The following is a 16,111-nucleotide window of genomic DNA, read 5'->3' on the forward strand; positions in this document are numbered from 1 at the left end:
TGGAGATTTTGTCCATTATGAAACCCCCTATGTATTTTCCAAGAATATTTTTATTTACTCTTTGTAGTTTTGTACAAGTCTGCATATGCTGTTTATCAAATTCACTACTTATTATTTTACAGCACTGTGAACAGGAACTACTTTTTCCCAGCACGCTTGAGTCTTCATTTACAGGCACCACTTTGAGGCAGATATATTCTGGAGTGGACTTCTGATACTTGGTAAACCTGGTCTTTTGTTCTTCCAGACATGTTGTCTATTATAGCAATAGTTCTTTAAAGAATAGTTCCTTAATTCATCAAAAAGCAAACACACCTGGCTTCATATATGAAACAAATAATTTATCACAAAATAATCTTCAATTGCTCTAGTACTTAGCCAGATTTTAATAAATTATTCATTTATAGGAGCCTTCTTAACAGCAGACTCCTAAGAATTGTTCTATCAGTTCTAATGTAAGTGCACTAACAGAATGCACCTTAAAACTAGTCCACATTGGACACCAAACTCCCGGTGTAGACATACCCATAGTGCTCCCTGGATCCATCTGTTGTGTCCTACAAGTGTCAGTGACCACATTTTAGAATAGCAGTGTATCAAGCTGAAATGTTCCCTACTCAGTTGGTGAGAGCGCCTCAGGTACCACCAAGCATATTTCATTATGTCCAGGTCTCCCCGAAGAGCAACTTTTTCTTCCTTTAGTATTTTCTAGTATAGGAGTGGCAGAATTCTACCAGCTGTGTATCTGACAGATTGATACCAGAAATTATAACCAACTTTCAATTTTAAGAACGTGAAAAGCTCTCTTTTTCTCCACAGTGGGCAGAGAGGCTGTTGGCATTTTCCCCCAAAGACAGGATACAAAAAGGATAGAGCAAGTCCAAATTTGAACTTTTTATAGGGAACGTAAAGGTAGGCAATGATCATAGTAAGCTAGGAAAAAAACAAGCTCCTTCTCCTCTGAAAAGGCAGTGAAAGCAAAATATTAATAATAATTTTTACAGAATTGGAAGGGGGTGGCAGAAAGCTGCGTTGTTCCTGGTGCCTGTTTTCCTCCAACTGCACAGACAGCATAGGCACCATGGGCATGGGCTGGGGGCAATGGGAAGACATAGCTCCAGCATGTGCACGGTGGTGGGGAAGGAGCAGCAACTCCAGCAGACAGCGAGGATGGAAAGTACTGAACTATTGGAAATTTGCTTTATTCTCTCCTGGAGTATAAGCAAAGTCCTGTTAAAACGGCAGTTTAAACCACACCAGCTTAATCTTACCTACTAACCCAGGCCAGGCCGCTTGGTCAGCCCTGCCCAAGACTTTCCACCCTCCCGACCGTACCCACACCTGCACAGCTTCCATCCCGCACCCCGCACCCGCTGCAGCCGCGCTCCCCCGGCGCGGCCCCGCCCCGCCGCAGCCCCTCGGGCGGGCGCGCGCGGGAACATGGCCGGGCAGGGCGGGAGCAGCGCTGGAGGCCGCGGCGTTGTGGTAAATGCGGAGCGCGGCCCGGTCCGCCTCGGCCGCTCGGCCCCCGCCGGCCGCGGTCCCTCCCCGGTCCCCGGCCCCGCTTCCCCTCTGCCCCTCAGCGCTTTGTGCTGAACCCCCCGCCCTCTCCTCCCCTTCCCTTCTCCCGCTCGCTCCGGGCCCCCCGGCCGGCGCTGGGGCCGCATCCCCCCACCCTGCGCCGGTCCCGCCACGCCCGCCGGCCCCGGCCCGGCTGCGGCCGCCGGAGGAGGACGGGCGTGTCGGGCTGCGCCGCGCTCTTGGCTTCCGCCGTGAAAACACGGTCCGGAATCACCCCGAGCGGCTCCTGTGGCGGTGGCTGTGCTTCCCCAGACTCCTTCAGTAACGGGGATGAGGATCCCCGGGGATCCCGAGGTGTCTTTTCTCCCACCCGAACTCTGAGAGGCCCCTGGGGGTCTGCGGGCGCTGTGAAAGCACGTTGGGCTGCCCGTGTTCTGCTGGGGGGGAGGGGGGGGGAAGGATAAATGATGCAAAAATGAATGAATGTGATCCTTATTCTGATAGACACACCAGATTCCCCTATGAAGCAAATGCCATCACTGCCACGACCTTAGGTATGTTCTTATTTTAATGTGGCATTAGGATTTTAACAGAAGATTCACAGGACAGCTGCCTACAGGACAGGGCCCTCTGTGTAGGTCACACTGTCCACTCCAACGTCCCCGCCAAGCCCCTTGCGAAGGACCCATCTCTGTGTTCGAGCTGTGTCTGAAAACACTGCACATCCACCACCTCTCCTGACACCTGTGTAATGAATGACATTCTTAAAGTGGGTGACTGTGTATCACCAAAGCAACATGAGGTTATTGCAAAGAAGGACATGAATGTGCATGACTATCTTCTGCTGCACTGGTTTAATTTTTTCTGCTCAACTCCCTGAAAACCCAACCAGCAGTAAGTCCAGCACAGCATAGTTTGAGTTACAAAAGCTGGACTTCCTTGATGCTTGCTTGGAGCTGAGGACTGTGCTCAAACTTCACCTGTGCTCATTTTACCAGACAACAAAACTAGTAATATTCTTCCAAAGGTGTTGCAATTGAATGTCTTCAGCTTCTCTCTTAGGCCTCAAGAGCACACTTTTGGATATTTCCATGTATTTGTATTCCTTTTTGTATCCATTCACATCAACTTGTTAAAGACTTAAGAAGAATATCTGCTGGGCTATTCAAACATGCAAAGCCTGAACTTTAAAAGTAGGTCTTTCTTTCACTGTAGGAATTTTTTTACACAGAAGTGTGCCAAAGTATTTAGAATATTTATTTACTTATCTAGTTGAATGCTGCTTCTTTTTTCTGAAAAAATCAGAATTTTTTCCTTCATATTTTCAAGGTATTTTAAAATTCTCAAACAGAATAGTAATAAGAATTTACAGTTACTTAAAAATTGTCTATAGCATAATACTGTGGCTGGCTTTAGGATAAATGAGAATTTCTAAGAGTTGTTGTTGGGAAGTGCCTGTTTAAAGGAAAGAAGAATATGAAACAGGCTTATTATATTAGACAAATCGTTAATTTGAAAGTACATGTGGATTTCACTCACATGTACTTTGCATTATTTGTCAAATGCCAGCAAGCACTTGTAAACAAGAACCTCAATATTATTGCAGAGTTAGGCTGTTTATGCTCTGCTATTCTAGAGAACCAGAAGGATAAATGGGAGAATCAAAATTTCATCCTGATCTTATTTCATAAAGGACTTATTGTAACCTAAGTAAAAGTTATTGGTTGTATGAATTCTGAAGCAGTTTCTCTCCATTTAATTTGATGTTCTGCATCACACTGAAACAGTGCAATTTGACAAGAATGCAGAAGTTAGCAACACTGACAGGGTTTGCTAGTGGGTGTTTGTAATACTTAATGAAATTGTTTCACTTTACATTAAAATGCGTTTGAACAGACTATTCATTGCTACAAAATGTTTTTAAAGTTTCAGCCCCCCCCATGCACTGAAAAAGTAGATGGGAAAATAGTCCTTCCAGGCCGACTACAGCAGTGTTTTTGGAGCAAGATTTGCCTCTAATTAAAAACCTCGCCAAGGAGGATATTTATAATCTCCTGTTTCTATGGAAATGAGGAACACAACTAAGTAACTTTTTCTCTTTTGTGTAGTTTCAAGGCTTGTGTAAGTCAGGTGAAAAGCTTTCATTGATTCCAGTGATCTCCCAGTCATTCCCTTCATGGCCAAACATTCAGTAGCAGTTTCCAACGAATAACATTTTTTGATGCAGAAATTTTTGTGTAGAGTTAAGAAAACATTCCAGTCAAGGTGTCTGTAGCTGTCAATTAATATGCAAAAAAAGTGCCCAAGCAAACCAAAATCCACACAGCAGAACAGTGTTTCAATACAGCATGAGGCAGGGCTGTGTCTGAGTTAAAGAAGAGCAGATGTGGAGGAACAGCTCAACATCAAATATGTTATCTTAGCCAAAATATTTGTGAGAAACAGTTTATTGCTCTACTGTAAAATGGTAAGCAGAGGTTAGTTTCAGTGATGGTCCTTTAAGGACTATCTGTAGCAAAAATGCCATTAAGACATGCACTGCACAATGGCAAGTTTGTCACCATTTCTCCTTTTACTCAAGATTCCTGCAGCCAAACTGTAGAAAGACAGACAATATGTGACTTGAGGAATATGATTGTAAAGAAAACCTATTAGGTGTCGCATTTTATCCTGAACCAGTACTGAAGAAAAGCTTTGTGATGATTTCAAGATACCTTGTGAACCTTCAGATCTTGTCTTTCATAAGGAATAGAGAAAATTTTTGTTTTGGAGTTTGTTTAGTTTTTTTGCTGGTGACTTTGCATTTCATAGCTTTTTGAAGCCTTCCACTGTTGGCTAATTTTTGACCTTAATCTCTACTACCATTGTATGCTGAGAGATCTAATCTTTGTATTCTGACACTTAAAAATTAATGTATATTAAGTCTGTAATTTTTTTTTTCTGTAAATATATGGATTTACAGACTAGTTTGATAGTGAGGTGAGATGCAAACATTTCATAATCACTTATCTTTGATGATATCTAAATTAAGAACCTCACCTTTGGCAAGAAGTAGTTTTTCACTGATTTGTATAGATATCCATGAACCACATAAATTATTCTCCATGTGTGCTGTTTCATCTGTAGAACATTTATTTATTTATTTATTTATTTATTTATGACTTTTAAGTAATTCTAAACTAGAAATGTACAATTTGAATATAGAATTTTATTACTTTTAATTCCACTGTCTGAATCTCCCGTTAGAGAATCCCTTCTACTGGCATTTTGTGTTTGAAAGTCCTTAGAAACAAACTTTGACAGTAGATTAGTATTAAATATTTCCTTTATCTATCCAGTTGTTTGTAATTTCAGGTGAGATTTCCGAGATTCTGTGAGGAAAAAACTGTAGCATTTGATGTCTGAGATATACTGAGAAGCAAAATAATTAATGAGAAAAGCAAAATAGTAATTTGTAACTGGAAGAAAGTATGGCATCCAATAGAGTGTACTAGAATGCTGACTTTGTATCAGTTACATAATGTCAAACACCATGAAGTGTTCTTGACAGTACTATTTGATATTCAGATTTCAGACAATTGGCCTGGATACAGTCTGGATTTGTTCACTTATCCTCAGCACTACTATGGAGATCTGGAATATGTGCTCATACCTCATGGCATTATTGTTGACAGGTAGGTGTAGTTTTAATGTCACTAAATAAATTATTTGGTCAGTAGTATTATCCTTTTTTATGAAGGCTGTCATCCATATACAATGTATGTATAATCTTTGTCCTAAAATATTAAAAGTTAAAAACTTGGCTATTTTTATTTAGAAATTTAAATTAGTACATTTTTGTCTGTGCTGGAGTTCATACACTTTTAACACACAAAGTGGTCTTTGGAATTCTTGGAAATTTTGGCTCCAAATCTGAGCCAAAATATAAAAAATGAAAATTCATCAAAGAAATGTTTCTTAATGAGAGGTTTTCCCCATTATTCTCGGACTTGATAAAAGATGATAAAAGACTATTTTATTAATCTTCAGTAAAGTAAGTGATCCTCATTCTTACAACACTAAAAGGAATTAGATATTTCAGATCAAATGAGATGATCTAATATTCTAGTATCTTCTATTTCTCAAATGAAAAGTATACTGATTATTGCTATATGAATTTACTAGAGCGTTAAAAATACAAAGATGTGGAAATGAAGCAACAGCCATTTCTCATACTTAGGATATTATCTTCAGTCTAGAGCTTATTCTTCTCTGCTCCATGCACAGATTTCAGTAAAGTTCAATTGATGTATTTATGTAGTAGCAAATTGATTTCTGTATTACACTTGGTAGACAAAGAAAAAACCAGCTAAACCTGAAAAATATAATAATGAAAGACATGGGATAAATGATAGGATTATTTAATAAATTGTATCCTGTCAACAAGTCTACTCTCATTGAAACTACTAATCTAATTCAGAGAGCTATCAAAGAATTTTCCAGTGTGTTTACAGAATATAATGCACTGAGCTGTTTTTCCTCAAAACATCAAATGACATTGTTGAGTTTTCTGTGGATACTGCATTACATCAAGAAATGACCCAGTACCTTATTGTGGGTCTAGAAATGCTATCTTTAAGGTTAATATTTATTATTTATATTTATTATTAAGATTAATTTTTTTTTTCTTGAAAACATTTGTAGCATTGCCTGGCAGAAATGTGTCTTTTGTTTCCAGTCATCTGCCATATTGTGTTTGCAATGCAGAATTGTCAGAGGGAAGACAGGTTTGGTTGGGAACCCCACAACTGCAGGTTTTAATGGAGCATTTGCTCGATTATTTGCCTGTGTTTGACCTTGAACAAGTCACTGAAGCTCTTTGTACTCTTCACTTCTGCTGTATAAAACAACGAGCTGTACAAAATAGTGATAATATAAGCTTTTGACTGATGCTCTATTTCTTTCTAGTATTTATGTATATTTTTATTAAAATTGTAGGGGTAACATCTTCCAAAGCCAATCAGCATGAAATATTTCAAATAATTCTTTTCCCTCTCACCTAATTTGTTGTTCTTGTGCACTAACTAACAGGTATGGGGTTTGTACAGGTATGTTTTACACTGGTAATTCCTGTGAGGTAAAATGGAAGGCTAGCTCACATTCTTTTCTCTCGAGTCTCTGACATATTTATGAGCCTAAAATATACTGAGATGTGTAGCTCCTGTTTGTACAGCTGGGGAATTTATGCATTTAAGGTTAACCAGATTCAAGTGCTTTGCATCATGCATCCATCACTCTGTATCTGCCTTCTGTGAGCTGGATCCAAACCCAGTCAAGCATTGGAATGGACTGTCTTGGAAGGTGGTAGAATCACCATTCCTGGAGGTGTTCAAGAAATGACTGGACATGGCTCTTACTGTTATAGTCTAGCTGACACTGTGATGATCAGTCAAAGGGTGGGCTTGATGATCTTGAAAGTCTTTTCCAATCTAAATGACTGTGATTCTGTGAAGTCAAGATACTTGAACAATGTCAGTCAAGCTTTATACTCACCACAGTGTTAGTTTGTAAAGCATACCATGAACTTAGAGCATCTGCATCTAATGTTACTTTGTCCTTATTTTTTTTTTTGCCCAGGACAGAACGACTGGCCAAAGATATTATGCAAGACCTTGGAGACAATGATATTGTGGTTCTCTGTGTTCTCAAAGGTGGCTACAAGTTCTGTGCTGATCTTGTGGAGCACATTAAAAATCTTAGCAGAAATTCAGAAAGGTTCATCTCCATGAAAGTCGATTTTGTTAGACTGAAAAGTTACCACGTAAGTCAACAACTGATTTATGTAGATTCTGGTTGAATGTTGTAATAAATAGTTGACTTTTGCATATGAGATCTCCACCTCCAATTATAAGAAAAACGACGTGAAAAATATTTCTGTTTGAAAAACCTGTGAAGTTTTCTTTAAAAACTCATATCCTTCATACTTTGTAGATAGTATGAATGAGGATATGAAGCATCCTTGAGCCCTATTGTTTTATTTAGTCTGTCTTTTACTTCTGGACAGAGAACTATTCAAATTTTGTTCATGTAAAATGTCGACATCTTGTTTGTTATCAAAATCCTCAGCAGTTCTGTCAAGTTAATTTCATGCCACTGCATTTTCCACCCCCACATAGTTTGGCATAACTGCAAGGTGGTAAATCTGTGTCTTCTTCTAAGTGTTTAATGCTAGGTAAATGAAATGCTTTCATCTTCACAGCATGCAGTTTACATAGCAGCAAAATATACCACCAGATGATGATAGTGTTCTACAAGAAAATGAAACAAGCCATTGAATCAAATCCAGTGTTGAAGTAGTCATCAAGACCTCCTGTTATCTTCAGAGGAAATTATGCAATAATAATTCACCTGTGTCAGTGAGGATATGATAGTGAGATGACCAGCATCTTTTTAGAACCTGTAATTACGATTTCTTATTATATAAGTTATAAATTTATATTCTACCTTGCAGTGCATGTTTCATAGTGAGGGAGCATTTCTATAAGTTGTTGTAGAAAGGTCTGAGGAAGTACACTAAATAAATGAAGTGATAAAATAGTGTCTTGCAGAAATGCAACTTGCTGTGTCCAGTAGTTCCCACAGTAACTCTACATCCTTTCCACAGTTTGTTGGCTGGCGTTTTCTTCTGACCCCAGTGACTATAAACTTTTCCTAACTTTCACAGATCCAGTCTGACTTTTTTTCATAGTGGAAAAAAGTGAATGAGAACCTTTTGTAGCCATTTGGTTAGGATTTGGTCCTGGGACTTCTCTTTCAAGAATTAGTTCTATGAAGCATGTGTGAAATACTAATATTAATTATTTTCTAGGTATTCAGCAGTATTACAGAAATAATTAATAAATTGTAATGTTTGTCTCACATAATGGCACATGGAAATCTTACTCAAGTTTTTTTTGTGTAGTTACGATAGCACTTCCGTAACACTGCTGAGCAAACAGTGGAATTACTTAAATTGGGTTTTATTTTGCATCTGGCATATAGGTAATGCATGTGCTTTTCCTATAGGGTTATCTTTTAGCCAGTATGAAGATATCCTGGTTCTAAAATTTCTTTCCTTGGGGTCAAATGTTATTAGCCATACTAACCCGTAATCAATGAGTGGCAGAAGATGTATACTGCAAAAATGTGGAAATCTTCACATCTTTAGCTTAGGAAATAATGTAAAGGAGGTTAAATCAAGCTGAAACAGCACTAAGAATTTTATTATGCGAAGGTGCAATTACCAATACTAAGTCCTAGGTGATCTTAGCATTTAGTGGCTATGCATCTTTTGGGTCCTAACCTCATGCTGTATCAGAAAGGTAGCACCTTCCCAAGAACTAGTGCCTGCATCTGTTTTTTTTTAAATATATTCTTTTTTGTTATATGTACTTTCAAGGAGGTGTCATGTATTTAGAGGCTGAAGCTGTCCTTGATTTAGTGCTTGGATCAGGGCTTGATACCTGTCTGGTCTTCAGAAGCTGAATGACACCACAGTGGAAATTTGAAATTACATTAATATTGGTAGATGCAGTCCATGAGATATACATAAATGTAATGCTGACTGAAGTACCAGTACCACTCCCTGCCGTCCTTTGCATCTTAAGTTACTGTTGTGTCCTGTGCAATTGCAGGTTTTGGAGAATGTTCCCTTGTCAACATAGCTGGGCTCAGAACACTTGAGGAACTCGCTGTCCCTAGTTGGAGTGACTCTTTATCCCAGACTTATATGAAACTCCCAAATCTCCCATGTTAGTTTATTCTGTAATAGCATATCTTTCTCAGTGTTTTACACTTTAATCAGAGGCAATAATTACAGCTTTAGAGATAAGACTCTACTTAAAATCTTGGAGCATCACAAGTTCCATTCCTTTGCTTTCCTTTGTGTTTTCTGTTCCACTTTCTAGTAAGACTTATTACTGCTCTCTCTTTTTATCCCTTTGTCATTTTATAGACACTGTTCTTCTCGCATTATTTATCCTGCTTCCTTTTACTAACTGTTCTCTCTTTCTCTCCTGAAGGGAGTTCTGCTGCTCTCAATATGCTTACTTCAGACATGTCTCCCTTCCCCCCTCCAGCTGTTTAAATCCAGCAACTAATTTCAGCTCAAACTCATCGGATTTTTGTATTGTCTCATTCCAGCTTCAGTATTGAAAGGTTAGTTCATTTTTAGCGGTTGTAATTCAAAGTGGGATTTCTTGGTTCAATAGGATAGCAAAAATGGGCTGTAATTGTGACCCAGAATCAGATCTTGGCATCAGTGAAAGAACACCTTAATTACCAAGCATCAGTGGAAAATGTTGTACTTTGCTGGTTGGCATACAGACATGATTACAGGAAAAGGAGATTGCAAATATGACCAGTTTTACGTGGCTCTTTGTTTTTCAAAGCTGTCATAATATTACAGAATTTAGACTTTAGAATTTGACTTAATTAGTATGTTAGGATCTGCTTTCAGATTAAGTAGTTGAAAGCTGGGCATGTATCTTCTTTTGTTAGATTTCTTCATGCAAATGAATTGATTAAAAAAAAAAACATAGTACATTTAGATTCTCTGGATATTAATGAGATGAATGGCTACTTGTACTTCCATAATCAGGATGGTTTTATCTGGTTTGCAAAATACTGTCGTATGTGCCTGAACATTTTTACATTTTTGTGAGAAACTTTCCTGTATTTTACAAGGGGCAGATTAAAAGAAAGCACCGAGAGTTAGAAAATATGATTTCAGGAGTAAAAAGATAGGAAGCATCATGTAGAGTTAAGTATAAGAGTCAGTAAGTAGATGGAGAGGAAAATCAAATGCATTTTCCAGATGGAAATCTGAATGAGAAGCAGCATCTCTGAGTTTTAAGAGGCAGAGAAGAGAAAACATACACTTTTTTGAATGAACTCAAGAGTAGCAAGGCAAGAAGTATGGTGGGTAGAGCAAGAAGCACTACAATAGTCCTCATGTGAAATATGATTATATAGAAAGATACATGCCAAGTTTTAGGGGAAAACACTGTATTCTAGAAACAGTGACATGAGAACTGATAGAATCTAGCAGCTTTTTAGATATTAAGCTCTAAGATACTGGATTTTAATATAAGTCAGGAACAGTGGAATTGGCTGCAGAGATTTTTGAATTTAAAACTGGAGGAATAAAATTTACTCTATTTTTACCATACTGATTTTTTTTCCTGAGTGATTGTTCCTCCACAGAGAACCGGAGTTCTGAAGCTGAAAATGGGTGAGAGTTTCAGATTGAAAGGAGAATTCAAAAATATTTTCAGAAGCATGGTATGTTGAAGTCAAGGATGAAAATTATTGGTGGAAGAAGTTGAGTTGGGAAATGCTGTCTAAGGAGAATGTGACCCTAGCAGGAGAGATGGTGAATCCAGAAATTCTGTAATAAGTTTGTGATACTGATAACTTTAGGAGATTAAAGAGCTAATTAGGGAGAATCCAGAGGGAAGTACAACAGAGAAATTAGGCAGATATTTTACTAGGGTGTTTTCAATTAAATGATAGGACTAGACAAGGATGAATGCTTGAGGATGAACCAAAAGAGAGAGTGAACAAAAAAATAGAAGGGTGTGGATGTCATAAAGAGAACGGCTGAATAGGGTATGTTTTAGTAAAAAAACATTCTAGAAGAAGTGTAGCAGAAGAGTAGACTGTAAACAACAATTAGACCTTCTCTTTGTTCAGTCTGGAAGAGACAATTTAGGACAAGCTGAAAAGGTAAAGGTTGAATTACAGCTTGAGACAGAGGAGGATGTTCTGGCTTAGCAAGTCTGATCCCCTACTAAGAGATGCAACAATATCACCTAATCCTGTTCCATGGCTATGCCAAATGTGATCTTTCAGTCAAACCTCAAGTTTTAAGTGGAATTGAAAAAATTAAGAAGTAGGGTAAGTATGCAGACTTTCTTGAGAAGTTCCCAGCAACCTCTAAATAGAAGAGAAGGTAAATGCATGTGAATTAAGACTTCTTTCATGGATAGATGATGGAAGCTAAAAAGAGAAGGAATCATGATAAGAGTCGTCGTTGAAACTGGTGGTGGGGACTGATAGAAGAGAGGAGGAACACCACACACTTTTATAAGGCAGACCAGTGTGCTTTCTACATGCATTGCTACCTGTTCCTGTGAAATGTTTAGTATTCCCATATAGTTATCCATAGATATTTATCTAGTTCTCCTAATTACCATATTTTATAAAATAGGTATGATAGTAAAGCTCACATCTTGGGGAAGAGCAAGTGAATCTTGGTGGCATAACCTTTTTTCACTGAAAAGCATGGAGAGGTAAACTAGGAATGAGATTGTTATTTTTCCTTAAGTCTTTTGTGATTTCTTTGGTTATATGTGTGGACTAAAGTGGCAGAAGTCCAGCTGTCTCTGTTATTTTGAAATTACATTGTTATAACAAACTCTGTTATTTTGAATAACTTTGGGACCCTACCTGGGAGTACTACATCAGCTCTGGAGTCCTCTGTATTGCAAAGACTTGGATCTGTTGGAGGGAGTCTGGAGAAGGGCTACATAGATGATCACAGGTTTGGAGCACCTCTCCTAGGAAGACAGGCTGATTCAGTTGGGGTTGTTCAGCCTGGAGAAGAGAAGGCTTTGGGGACACCTTAGAGGAGATGGCCAGTACCTCAAAGGGGCCTACAAGAAAGGTGGAGGGATATTTACAAGGCCGTGGAATGATGGGACAAGGGGAAATGCCTTTAAATTGACAGAGGATACGTTTAGACTAGATATAAGGGAGATTTTTTTTATGATGAAGCTGGTGAGGCACTGGAACAGCTTGCCCAAAGATGTGTTTGATGCTCCAAATATGAATGAACTTGCAGAGGATTATGTGGATTTGGTCAATTCATGTAATTCTTTAAAATGAGTACATTATTTATGGTTTCCAGAACATAACAAATAAAAAAAAATGTAAAAATGTGACTGCTGAATTGTAATCCATGCACAATGGCTGCATTGAATTCTGTTCACAAACAAATCCATTGATATGATCTGTTTCCTCTTCAGCCTCCAGTTGTTTGAAACATATTTACAACTGTTGGTTATTAGTCTTGGCATAAACAGGGCTATTAGTGCTGCAAGAATCTGAAAACAAGCAACAAAACTATCATTGTTTAGTAGAAATCTGAATGTTTTTGCTATATGAAGCCACCTCAGTAAATAGTTTTGCTAAATCTCTCTACTGCAGGAGCAAGGAAACAGAGGGATTTTATAATGAGTAAGTTGAAAGCTTGGTAAATGTAGTAAAACAATTTGTTTTTCTGCCATGCAGGTTTCCTTCTCATGCACCAAATGAGTGTACGTAATTCCTAAAAGACTCAACAGCATGAAGCATCAGACTATAATCAGAGTGGTATAAAATTTACAGTCCTGCTTTTCATAATAACCTATTCTTATTCAGTATAATTTTATTGTATGTAACTTGACTTTTTAAAGATCACTATGAACTTTGCATTTAAAAATGATATGTTGAAATCATGACCCTGAAAAAGCAAGTAACCTCAAAATGGTTGTATTAATTTAACAACACAGAAGAAAAAACTGTCTTGCTTGCATTTAGTGATTCAAGTCTATACCCAGAGTCTACACCACTGTTACAATGATTGTTTATCTCAATGGCTGTGTCACACAGGAAAACACAACTTGTGATCTCCTGAGAAAAATGTACATCCTGAGATGAAAGAGAATTCATATTAGTTTTTGTACTAACAGGTTTTCTCTTGGGCAAATTGTGAGTTCCCTTTATTTTGCTTCATGTACACAGTTAAGCTGATGACTGCATCATCTTCTTGATGTTGAGTAGCCATGGAAGAATTACAAACTGGAGACTGCCTGATAGAATGAATTCCTGTCAACTTTAAAGCAAAGTTCTACCATAAGTTCAGAGGACTGAACTCCAAATTATCTGTGAATTATACATTTGACATGTAAATAAATAACTTCAGTGGAGGTTTAATTTGAAAATTAGTAATTTGCGGTTTATTTAATTTGGAGAGAGGTTGTGTGTGTAATAGACATTCAAAAACTAAAATATAGTCAACTTTTTTCAGATATATGTCTTGCAGTCAGCCCTGTAGACAGTGAACAACTTTACAGAGAATTTTGCAGCATTTTTAGCATAGTTTTAGATGCTAATGGGAAGCAGAAACATGACATAATTTAGTCCATAGAAGCTACCAGTGTCAGGGATCTAGACCTTAAAGCTGTTGCTGTTCTGAGAAATATGTTCTGTTGATTGTAGATGATGCTACCAGAGAGATGTCTTATGGGCAAGTTAATGATGAGAGATTTGGGAAATCTCCTAGAATTGCCAAAGGGATTTTATCTCTGTGCACTTTCCATATCTATGAATGGACAAAATGACATTTGCATCTCAAAGTAGTACTATCTTTTTGAGTGAAGGTTCCATAAGATGCTCAAACCTGCTAAAACAAGTGAGTAAAAGGTCTTTTACACCTCCAAACCAAAGACACTCCCAAATCTTAAGCAGGCATTGATGCTCTGACTGTATCTCTTATGCTTCAGGTATTTTCTGAAACTTAGTAAGACTTGAGATGGTTAAGAAGGTGATGAACAGTGGAAACAGATCATATTTTTTGTGAATTGAATGTTTGGAGATGCTACAATTCACAGTTCTCCAAACTGTGTCCAAATGTTCCTTTTTCAAGTGTTAAGAGTTGTTTAAAAATAGAATATTTTTCATGAAAGAAACAAAAAACCACATCAACATGGAGCAGTGTCTTACTGCAAACTGCCAGCCTCAGAGACACTCAAACTTTTCAGAGAAATAGCCAAAAATGTTAGTAGTGGAAGTCATCCCCAAAGCTTGCAGCTAGCTGATGAACCTTTAAAAGAAATTCACAAAACTGTAATGAGAAGAATGGCAGTCTCTTTGGTTAAATGGTGGGTGGTGTTACAAGAGTAGCAGCACAATTCAGGCACTTTGAGAGTAAACTCTCCTGCCAGATTAATCTGTACATCAGGTACAGACAGCTAGTGTCTTGGTGTGAAAACTCAGACACTGGAGGTGGGTCTCTTTTCTGATTGCATCTGCACTGGCTGGAACAGTGACCGTCTGGAGTTCATTCTTCAGGGACTGCAGTGCCCTCCAGGCAGCCACATGGGCCAGCTCAGCTGCTTCTGAGCACTCCCTGTTTCAGCCCAGATGATACCACTTATGAGAGACTTTCTGTTTGGACCGCTTGAGCTTGCTGGATTAATTTTTAGTGACCCAGATGCACACATGCATCTCAGTAACCCCTGCCAGAGGGAGATTTAACAAGCAGCTGGGGACAGCTTGTGGGCAGTAACTTCTTTAGTCAGCACAGTTCTTGCTGGAAAAAGGAGTCTGCCCATAGTCAAGGGATCCTTCCTACTATGTGTGCAAGCCTCAGATTCACCTTCTGCTTTACCTGAGAGATGCTCCTCAAAGGTATCAGAAGTGTGGATATTTCAACCCTAGTTACTTTCATGAACCAGCCTAGTTTTCGCAGTATTCTAAGATAAACTGAAGAAGGTCATACTATATGGAATAAAACGTGAACTTAAAAGTCAGAGTCTTGAAACTTCTTAGGTCTGGAGGCAGATGGTCTCCTTTCACCTGCATGGCATCTACAGCTTCCATCTAATGTGATGGCAGAGTTGTGAGATATGAGAGCTTTAATTAATTTCTTGCTCAAAGAAAGCATTATATTTAAAATAAAACACAGAGTATTTTGCTGTTGGACACTGCTCAGGGGCTTGGGATGCTATTTCTAATGTAAGTAGGTGTTAATTTGTGGGCATAGTTCAGGAAAGGTCATAATAACTCTACCATACAGTCAGTTTATCAAGTTTATCTCTAATGTAAAACTTACTCATAGAGGATGATCTTTGTAACTGTATGCATCAGATAACACACCTACGCATCACTTGAATATGTTAGCACCATCTGAATTCTTAGTGATTTTTTTAAAGTATGAGTAAGTGTTTCAGTGACTCACATATGAAAGATTTGGGGGAACCAAACAGCCGAGGGAGAACTGAGTAGGAAGCGGCCTGATTGCCATGGGGACAGAACTAGAGCAGATGTGGTGGTGAAGGCAGAGTGATACTGAGCTGTCCTACAGCTTTTCAGAAATATCAAAGTATTGTTTTAAAGCATTTATGGGGCATACTAAAGCAAGTAGCTACCTGCTTTTTCAACATACTTGTAATTTTTATCATTTCCAGCTTAGGTATTATCTTCCTTCATACTGATATATGATTTTTAGCTATGGAATTATTTTTTTAATGAAAAAAAATTAGTTTTTGTTTACTGTGGGTTGGTACTGTGTTCTTCTGGATTTCAGATCTAATGTAAACTCCATAGAAGTATTTTCTAATATTTTTTGAGAAATTTGTCTCCCCCAGGATCATGTTTTTCTTACAAGCTGTAATGTTTTCTTTTGAAAAACATCTTCTAATTTGAAATAAATGTCTTGGATTACAGTATATTACATAGGCTACAGCTGCTGTGTATAAATAGTTTTAGATCTGAAGTTCCTTTTTCTTAAGGTTTTTTAATACAGTTT

General features: G+C 38.1%; 1 protein-coding gene across 4 annotated transcripts in view; it reads left to right on the forward strand.

Annotated features, from left to right (window-relative positions):
• The first annotated feature begins 1,425 nt into the window (after positions 1-1,425).
• The window catches only part of PRTFDC1 (phosphoribosyl transferase domain containing 1), a 43,821-nt gene continuing 29,135 nt past the window's right edge, over positions 1,426-16,111 (forward strand). For all 4 annotated transcript variants that reach the window (XR_011148955.1, XR_011148956.1, XM_069006621.1 and 1 more), the window contains exons 1-3: positions 1,426-1,485; positions 5,089-5,195; positions 7,138-7,321. Coding sequence is in view for 2 of the 4 variants with exons in the window: in XM_069006621.1 (XP_068862722.1) it covers positions 1,441-1,485; positions 5,089-5,195; positions 7,138-7,321 (336 nt within the window). In the remaining 2 variants the exon portion in view is untranslated. The remainder of the gene's footprint in view (positions 1,486-5,088; positions 5,196-7,137; positions 7,322-16,111) is intronic.

Source organism: Aphelocoma coerulescens, chromosome 2, assembly GCF_041296385.1.
Source record: "Aphelocoma coerulescens isolate FSJ_1873_10779 chromosome 2, UR_Acoe_1.0, whole genome shotgun sequence".
Taxonomy (NCBI): domain Eukaryota; kingdom Metazoa; phylum Chordata; class Aves; order Passeriformes; family Corvidae; genus Aphelocoma; species Aphelocoma coerulescens.